At 39.1% G+C, this 9977-nt stretch overlaps 2 protein-coding genes across 2 annotated transcripts in view; one reads left to right on the forward strand and one right to left on the reverse strand.

Annotated features, from left to right (window-relative positions):
* Positions 1–4394, forward strand: part of LOC137293715 (cilia- and flagella-associated protein 36-like) — a 24647-nt gene extending 20253 nt beyond the window's left edge. Inside the window, exon 9 of the mRNA XM_067824421.1 lies at positions 681–4394. Coding sequence (XP_067680522.1) covers positions 681–694 — 14 coding nt within the window. The 3' untranslated portion in view covers positions 695–4394. The remainder of the gene's footprint in view (positions 1–680) is intronic.
* Positions 4170–7873, reverse strand: LOC137293716 (nuclear nucleic acid-binding protein C1D-like). Its single transcript, XM_067824422.1, has 5 exons — positions 7630–7873; positions 7378–7444; positions 6996–7051; positions 5971–6115; positions 4170–5531 (listed from the first exon to the last, which is right to left on the reverse strand). The coding sequence occupies exons 1-5, from the start codon at positions 7765–7767 to the stop codon at positions 5425–5427; spliced, it is 513 nt and encodes a 170-aa protein (XP_067680523.1). The 5' UTR covers positions 7768–7873; the 3' UTR covers positions 4170–5424.
* Between the last annotated feature and the right edge of the window lie 2104 nt (positions 7874–9977).

Raw genomic sequence — 9977 nt, forward strand, 5'->3', positions numbered from 1 at the left:
GATGAAGGGCTTCTGATGACATAGTTACTGTTAGCTTATATTTCCCCAAGATGACATTCTGGAATTTTCTGGAATGCTATTTTCAGCGACTGTTGTGAATAAAGGCATCCTCCATGTGTGTCGCTTCCAATGGATCAAAATTGTGCAGAAAATAGCATTTGGAATCGTTAAAGTACAAATGATTTTGAGGTAAAAGTTCAAATGGTATGTGCAAATGTTATCTTTCATGACTTGGTAAGCTCTGTTTTCACTGGTCAATTTAATAGGTTAGCTGATGTGACCTTTTGTCAGACTCTGTGTAGCAGTATAACGAATAATACTGAGACTAAGTTTACTTAGCCTGAGACTTAAAATGGTCTTAGCTTTAAGATTTCTTTGTGCAAGACTCCATCTTTCACCCAAACAAGCTGCAAGACTGTTACTTCAACACAGTTGAAAAGACTGGTCTGGCTTCCTTTAGACAGCATCTAGGACAAACCTGAACTGACATATTATCTCTAATTCTCTGTCTAATGAACATGGGATCAACTTGAACATGGGATAGTTCTTCCGAAGCCAGTTACATACTTTGAGATGAAGGCTAAGTCATGGAAAGAAATATTTGTTTGATAAATCAGTTTTGAGAAACAGCTGGTTGACATTAATTATGTAATCAAATCCTTCTGTTTTTGTTTTCACAGATCGTCACCATTAGATGGCACTGCAGCTACCATTCCCCACTCAAAACAACCGCCAACTATAACTGTTGTAACTGTGTTGTCTCGCACCATATTGAACAGACCAATGGGTCACAGCCCGCACTGAGATAGAATCAGACCTAGACAACAGTTCTACCAACTATACCCTTCATGAGATTTTTCCGTCCGGGTACTCTGCTGTACCACAACTAACAATGTTTGAGTTCTTAAACAAACTCCTGTCCATTTAGCATCATATTCCCAAGTGACATAAGTGACTATAGAAATCTATTTTTCAGCCTTGACAAACTTGCTGGAATTGTTTGTTCTGTTTTGGCACTCAATGAGTCCTATCATGATACTCCAAAAGTCATGTAACAGAAGTTAGATTACAAAGAAATGTGTCTTGTCAAATGACATCTACAGGTATATACAAAATCTTTATTTATTCTGTCAAGAGCCTAGCACAGTTGGGTAGCCTAGTGGTTAAAGCTTGTGACGCTGAAGACCCAAGTTTGATTCCCTACTTGACTACAATGTATAAAGCCCGTTTCTTGTGTCTGCAGCTGTCATATTGCTAAACGTTGCATTACAATACACTAACTCATGAGACCTAATATATTACAAGTTAGATCATGATGATGATTTTCTTGACTGCAACCCTTTTGTGTTAATCAAATGCAGTCGATATGAGTGTTGAGTCTGGTTGGATAGGTCACAAGATTGGCATAACTGGTGGCACCACCATCAAGCCACAAAATTCCTGTCTAGTTTGACAAGGGAAATGTATTTTGTAGTCAGTCAATTTGAGAAGATGATGTGTCAGTCACAACATTTTTGTCTTTTTAAAGATACAATCTCTTACACATTAAAACCGTCCAGACATGTGACAGCTGATCCCACTGCATCAATGCAGTGGATGTCTTTCAGAATGAAGCTTGATGTCCAATGTTGTATCGATGCTCAGCATCCTCAGATGCAAGGTTAGCACATAAACCTCATTGAGGAAACGTCTGTTTCCTCACTTCTACTTCAATCAAATTGTTTGCTGAATGTTTTGTTGGGTACCTGTATGTGTACCATAAATGGAGTTAGTGATTTTGTTAGTAATACATGCAGTTTATATATATATATATATATATAGCATAATATGTTCTATGTATGATGAAAGACTTGTGTTTCTGCATGTGTGTGTCTGTCTGAATGTAAGGAAACATGGTTGAGACAAGCTGGTGGATCCCGTCACAGTTTGATATTATCATGCACTTGGTGAATATATGATATTTAGTACTTGGACTGTCATTTTGCATCCTCATGGAACTTTCGCTGGAGCAGCTGCTTCTGGTTTGGATATTTTGTTCGTTGTGTTGTGCTTTACTGAGCAACTTTCTAGCTGCAGAACAATGGCCTATAAGTAATCTGGACCATCAATCCAGTAATTTAAATTATGAAAACCATTCCATGCTATCAGGGTATTATGAAACCTGACCAAATTGTTCACTTCTTCACCTTGACTGGCTAAGTTTGCTCAGAACCAATTTTAAACTAGAACCCCACAGGCTAAGGCTTTGAATTATACCAAAGATGTCACCTCTCACAATGCACTAAGGAAACTTTCCTGTGATTCTGTTGGTGTTCTTGAGTGCTATGTACATAACTGGAAAAACATCAGTGAGTGCAACTACTGACCCAAACATGCCTGGAGTTAGCTCCCTTGCTTCAGTATTACATAACAAACGTTCACAGTTTTGTTGCCTTCTGCCTGTAGATTATCACTGATGTTCATCCTCATTGAGTGTTTCACATTCACACCTGGTGATTTAAGAACTCCATTATAACCAAAATTACACCTTCATGTTGTCAATGTTAGTAGTGTGAAGTTTCATGAAGCTTTCAATTTGACATTCATGCTTCATACCAGATAGTGAAACTGCATTCAAATGTATGTTAGTGTGTCAAATGGAACTGGATGGATATCCAGTCACACCTTTCCTGTGAAGCGAAAAAATACACATATGATACAATGACTGCTGGATGCACACTAATTGCTACCAAGGAGAAGACTGCAAAACTCTCTGTCCAGGTTACCAGCTTCATCAAACTTGGCAATTGCATCTCCAATATTCAAACATAGGTACTATGCATAATATTTGTTTATAAGACTCCATCCTTAACTGGATTTGAGGAGTCAATCCTGAACTAGGTCTGTGTATTACAATCTTGAACTGGACCTAGAGGAGTCAGTCCTGAACTAGGTCTGTGTATTACAATTTTGAGCTGGATCTAAGGGAGTCAGTCCTGAACCAGGTCTGTGTATCATAATCCTGAAATGAAGTTTGGTTTGCAAATATTACCAAGTGATGTTCCTTGTGCTCACCTAATCAAATTCTTGAACCACTGTCCAGAGGTAAGACTTATGGAGTAACTGGACAGTGTTCTAAGCTCCTAATGTTACGCTTGTTCCAGAAGTGGAACTTGTTGTGTATGCCAATCATAATAATAAGCCTGTATGAAGACGTGATGTGAAACCGTCCAATGTTCTTGTGTTTGTCGTTTATGTTTGATGAGTTACTTCTTATGGGATTTGTTGTCATTTTGATTTTTTTACTTCTTTAACATTCCTCGTTATTTTCCTACTGATATGCAAGATGGGCTGTCTTGGAGAAATGTGCCTGTTAACACATGGCCATGTTTGTTGCAGAGCATCTCTGATCACATAATCTTTGATTAGCATTTAGAAGCTGGGATAACATGACATGGAAGTTTTATGGATCTGTATGGGCTACTCCTTGCCTCTTGAAGCTCAAGGGGTAGCTCAGTGGTGTACATGTTAGAATCCACAGATGGGTACACTATGTGAAGCCCACTTCTGGTATCCCTCATCGTGATATTCCTGGAATATAGTTAAAATCATCGCTGAAAATGTCCAGGGTATAGGTTCTGATAAATCTATGGCTTGGCCCAATAACATCATTATCTCCCTTTGCTGGCTCTGCATTCTCCCAGTATCCAAACCGCCATTACAACCCAGCTTGCCAGTGTCAATAAAGATGGCAGTCACAGCCACAAAGGGTTGTTTGCAGTACAACTCAGATGTTAGTGGAAATCATACAGAAGAAATGACAGGTCTGAAACTTTAAAAAAAAAAATATATTCAAGAACGTTCAGAGAATCTCTACATCAGTTGCATTTCCAAGTTTAATTGGTTAGGTCATTTAAGAAGCAAAAGTGGGTTGTAGATGATACGCTTAACTTCCCAGCATAGAGAGCCAGCCAAAAGAGGTAATAAAATCATTGGCCCAAGCTTTAGCTGCATCCAGGGTATGTATAGTGGTATTTATAGGTAACGCATATGCCTTGGAGATTGATTATTACAAAAACGCATATACCTTGGAGATTGATTATTACAAACCAAACTCACTTTGGTTCATATGTTTCGAGAGAAATTTGGGGGCTTCTTCTCACCTGAATGGTTTGGGCATGGAAATAACGTTGACATTTTAAACTTCTTATTCGTTTTTCATGTTTTCTTGGGTCACAGAACCGTCCACTTTAAAAATGTGCAAAAATGTTTTGTTTCCTGCAGACTGAATACTTTCTGTCAGTGTTCACACATCTGAATTCTGTATATTTTGTTATTCTGCACTTAGTTGTTGGCACAAACACTGTGATATATCTGTTTATATCATCCTGTGCAATAAATATTTTACACAGCTACTTCATGTCTGTCCTGCATGTTTCGTACAAAAATGTACATGACACACATTTGCTACCAGTACCATAACATTTTTAATTTGCTACCATGAAAAAATTCATTTCTGCTGAGTATAAGGGGCGATGGGGTAGCATTGTGGTTAAAGCCCAATTCTGGTGTCCCCTGTCATGACATTGCTAACAGTGGCTTAAAAATAAACTAAACTTACACATTGTTCAGCATGAACTAATTTTGAACACCAACAGAGAACCAGCTTTGGTATTGATTGGGCAAATGTTTTGCTGAAAAAAACTACCAAAACACATACTGCACATAATAAACACAAGCTAAGAATTATTTTCATCACTACTGACATGTTCAATGCTTCTATATCTACAAGACCCCAATATTTAACATAGGGCAAAGATTCCTTTCCCTCGAACTCTCAAGATATGCAACATGTAAATCCTTCAACATGTTCAAAGTGCCATCCACCTTGACTGAAATATCAACAGTTTTCAAGTTAAATATGTTAACAGCTTTGCTTTTAACAGACTTTCTAGTCCATTTCTGTGCTTGCATTTAGTTTTAGGAAATATGTGCAAGCTGACTTCACATGTACTAGAAGAATGTGAAATGTCTTATCCTTGGAAACCCCAAGCAATGTAAGTGTCCTTTTTGTCTCATATGAACAGGACTCTGTTCAGTTGAAGTTGATACAAGACGAGGAACCTGACCTTCCAAAAGTCTTAACTGAACAACGGTTTCTGCATCAAACCTTGTAACTGAGATGCACAGGTTTGCATCTTCTCACTCAACACTCATCCACATTACAGTCTTGGCAGTCAGACAGGGAACTTCACAAACACATTTCTCGAACTTGCCAAGGCCATGTGAGTCCCGGTGTCACCAACAGATTAAACACCAGTTGAAGAATGAGATAGGGCAACTGACCCACAACAACCAATGTATCCTCATCCTGACTGTTGTAGGTGTACTGCTTGTACATCAGCACCTGCACATTTACTCAACATCCACCTGTCTAGCATCCTGTCACCTGGTCCTCCTGCTCTTTCCAGACTCCTCAACATCATCAAACTTCCTCTTCCTGTTCTCTCCAGTGGTAGGTTGGGAATGTGATTGGGATGGGCCTGCTTCATCTGAATAGAAAAGATTACGAATTTAAATCCTATTCACTAGTACTACATATCGTGAGGATACATATCAGTTGAGTTACCAGGGACCTTTGAAAAGTATAATGGGTGTAATTGCTGGATTCATCATGGCAGGTAAAAATATTGCTGACTCAGCCTGTAGTTGGTGACATCTTCTAATTAAGCCAATCTACAGGACAAAATCTGTCTATATTTGACTTGCAAAGATGCCAGAGGGAGGGGACACTATTTTAGAAAGTGTATCAAAACATCAAATAATCTACCGGTACTGTATTGTGGCAAGAAACTGCGCAACACACTGGAGTCCTGTGCATCATTTCACTCCTGCTTTCTTGGTTACCATGTGACCAGTCTCACTTCCATATCATGTCCAGCCTAAATCTAGCTACCATACAAACTGACTTAAACTTTTCACCCATCTCACCTCTACCCCGTGGATGGACCTTCTTCTGGGCTGCCTGCCACAGAGCACTCTTCACCATACGTTTAGCTGCTCCGGAGTTAACTTTTGGAGCTTTGGCTTTGTCTTGAATCTCCTTCACACGGTTCATGTATCCACGCACACGTTCCTAGAGAACAACACACATGAAAACTGAAAACCATTCCTCACAGAAACATGACAACCATTACTTCATCTACAGTAGAATCTGTCTAAACTGGCACTCATTGGGACTGAAGAAATAATCCGGTTTAGACAATGTGCTGGATTGTAGAGCTAATAATAAATGTACAAGTCATGGGTGTGCCTGAGATTTTAAGCCTGTGTTGACAAATTGCCGGATTGGTCAGATGCCAGTCTAAGCAAACTTAGTCTAAGTTTATTTCGTTACACTCCACTAATGAGTCTAATAAAACCTAGTTGAAGAACGCGTCAAATAACCTTTGAGCAACCAATGACAGTCCAATCTAATGTGAGACTGTTAAATACATTTAACCAATCACACAACAGCTACTATTTAGGTATCGTAGGGACTTTCAAAATATTTAGGTCACTGACACAGATCTCTCCACAAACAAAAATCTGCATATAACACAATTATTTGACCTGCAGTATATACGCTTTTGGGTTTCTGTTGATATTGTTACCATTAGCTAATATTTCCACAAGAGGACATCCTTGAATATTGCCAAAAACACCATTTTCAGTGACCGTTTTCTCACCGTTGTCATGGTTGTACGTACGCTGCATCACCTGGAAGCGAGCGTACGCTGAATAGCATTCGGAATTGTTCGGATAAAAAGTTCAAAAGGTATGAGCGAAAGTCCACTTTGTCGATTTGGTAGGCGATTGGTCAATCTCAAACGTTACCTGACGTGACTTCCCATGAGGTTTTGTTAGACTCAGTAGTGGAGTGTAACGAAAAGTACTCAGGATAAGTTTACTTTGACTGGGTCAGACGCCAGTTTTGACAAGAGACTACTCTTGAAACACCAGCAGATTCTTCTTACCAGCTCCTGTTTGATGGGATGATCCTTAGGGTTGATTCCACACACATTCAGATACACTGCAAACAACAGGAACACAGGACTGAATCTAGTGGTCAAAACATTATCAAAAGTCCTAGTTGGCCTCTAACAACTTATACTGCACCTCTACAGAATCTGTAGGGCAACAGTCCAATGAACGTCCGGGATAGAATAGACTTAATAACCCTAATCCTCTATTTATTTATTTCCATACCATTATGATACCGAGAAGAATCAGAACCAAAGGTGTTGAGCATGAAGACAACACTTTGATTTATACAAACAAACTGGGGTAGTCATGTTTTACTGTGAAGGTACATGAAGCATTTCGACAAAATGACCAAAACATATTGGGTGAACTTACTCCAGAACAATGAGTTGACAGCATAGGAAGCCACCAAGTCCATCTTGCCCATGTCCAAGGGCTCGAGCTGAAATATGCAAGATGCTGACACAACAATACGATATTAACATAGTTTTAGTGCTGACGGTGGTGGTCCAGAAAGAGATAGAGAGGAAGGAGTGAATGGCCAACCAAAATAAACTAAGGTTCTTTTCTATTACCATCGGCATAGTCATTACTACTAGATCTACAATAAAAAGATCTAAGAGCCACCTTTTCGAAGAACTCCATTCTCGGTTTCGCCAAAAGTGGCTTCAACTCTGTCTCTAAATTGGTCAGAGCTGTATCAAAGGAAGCCAGCTTTTCTTTCATTTCACTTGGAATAGTGCCACCATCTTGACCACTCGTCATTTTGAGTTGTTCACAATTTAGCACTTCAAATATTTCCAGACTGTTTTCCTTTTCTCACGTGTTGTGACAAGGACGGTGTCACTGGTATTCGATCACTCCGATAACCCGCACAGCTTCCCTTTTTCAGTTAAAACGTACACTACTTTCGATTTATGTCACAACCCGAGTTATTATAATCAGAATTATTGTGTGCCTTATACTTTGTTGGAATGGAACGTCACAGTAACAATTATCAATATGGCTTTCTGCTTATTTTTATTCCATAGGCTGTCAATTTGAACTGTCACCGGTTAGAGGGACGTAACTCTTCATAGCGTATGAGCTGGCCACTAAAAGTTAATATTTCGCGATTTTATGAGAGCTTCTTTCGATAATTTGTTTGGTGAACGTGATTATATTTATATTTGACGAACTAAGGGGAACCAGTTGGATTAACAGAGTAAGCAGTCATATATCTGTTCAGTTGAAATGAGTGCTTGTTATGTATGACACATCTTATTTTACTTGTCTCGTACGTACAGTTTTTTTTCTTAGCAAAAGTATATATGAATTGAGGCATGCCCAAGTAGAGTAACGTGTCACTTTGTACAAGGGGCACAACTCTGCATGGATTAGGTTTAATACCGATTTGTGAAATAATGGGATTATGCAAAGTGTTATATGTACTTACTGTACCAGACATTTCATGGGACTTTACAAGATATTTCGTATTAAGTGTACGTCTCGATGTTGAGGCACCAACTGCAGCTCGTTCTACCCACACGACTGTAGATATATATACATGTACACGCATATCGCTACAAATTATGAATGATCAAACCTAATACGACAGTTAATGCTATGAACATGCTAAGAATTGGTATGTTCTGACTTTAAAAGACATTAAAAAAACACCACTGAAGTTTATCGCATTACCTGACGTTTCAATGTTTTAATAAATATTTGATTTGATTTTTTACCTCGACGCCAAACTGGGTTAATGAATGAATGCATGTGCATTCCATGGGCACATGTCAGTACAAACTATAAATTAAACTGACTACGATCGGTGATAACGTTTACAAATAAAGCACATGCATCAAAGTAGTGACGAAATATATTCTGGACGGTCGACGTGAAATAAATGCAGTCAATCAATACATAATTTGTGGGAACGGTTTGTTTATTATGACTGAGTGAGCCGGAAACTAGCGTTCTCACTCGCGATCAGTTATTGATTGAAAGCGAAGAACTCGTCCATACAAGGAAGCACGAATGGCATCGTCCTGTCATGCCACTGACATCTCTGCCATATCGATAAACATCTTTATTTCCTTGCTTGATTGATACTTTTACGATCAAGTTTGTACTTAAGTGTCTAAATCAAGTGTACTTAAAATTGAACTTAACCAAAAACGTCCAAACCATGCTTTCACATTGTTCTCCAATGCATTTACACTGACACGATTACCTATTTTGTTTCATGTTGTTCTCCATTGGCATCTTTGATTGGCACTCTAGAAGTCATGGAGATGAATAAGTATTATTTCATTCATGATATGATATTAATACAGTGTACACATCCAAGCAACCAGTGGTCGCTTATGGCACTGGTTCTTTTCCCTCGATCACTGGATGGCAATCTCAAAGTCATATCGTATTGTCAATCTCAACTGTCTTGGGAGTATACAGCTCTTGTTGACTCTGGCGCACTGAGGTGATTGTGGCTTTCTCATTCTAACGAGGTACCAATTCACAACTGGATGGACGGGAGCACGTATAGTCACGGTACAAGTTTGTTGCACGTTGTTGTACCCGCACATGGGTGTTGGCACATAATTATGTGGTCACCGTATGGTCAGCTACCAAGGAATTTGTGGGTTCTATACAGGATTGTGTACTGTACACTAAGGGTTGTGAGGCCACTGAAAGAGTCTGCACACAAAGTTAACGCCAGGGGTTTTTTTACACCTGGTCACAGGTGGGCTTGATCCCGACACCTCAGCCTCGCTGGATCACTAGCCTGAGACAGCTCGCTCACCGGAGGAAAATATTATGGATGTACAACTTCTTTATTTTGTATAGGTGACGTTTTGAACAAACTTGTTTCACATTGATCGTTTGCCACCGACACCATTCTGTCAGTTGTTCAACACTGTCATCATTGTCTGATTAGTTTCATTTGTCTGATTAGTTTCATATTGACACCATTGTCTGATTAGTTTCATATT

This window comes from Haliotis asinina, chromosome 8 (assembly GCF_037392515.1).
Source record: "Haliotis asinina isolate JCU_RB_2024 chromosome 8, JCU_Hal_asi_v2, whole genome shotgun sequence".
Taxonomy (NCBI): Eukaryota; Metazoa; Mollusca; class Gastropoda; order Lepetellida; family Haliotidae; genus Haliotis; species Haliotis asinina.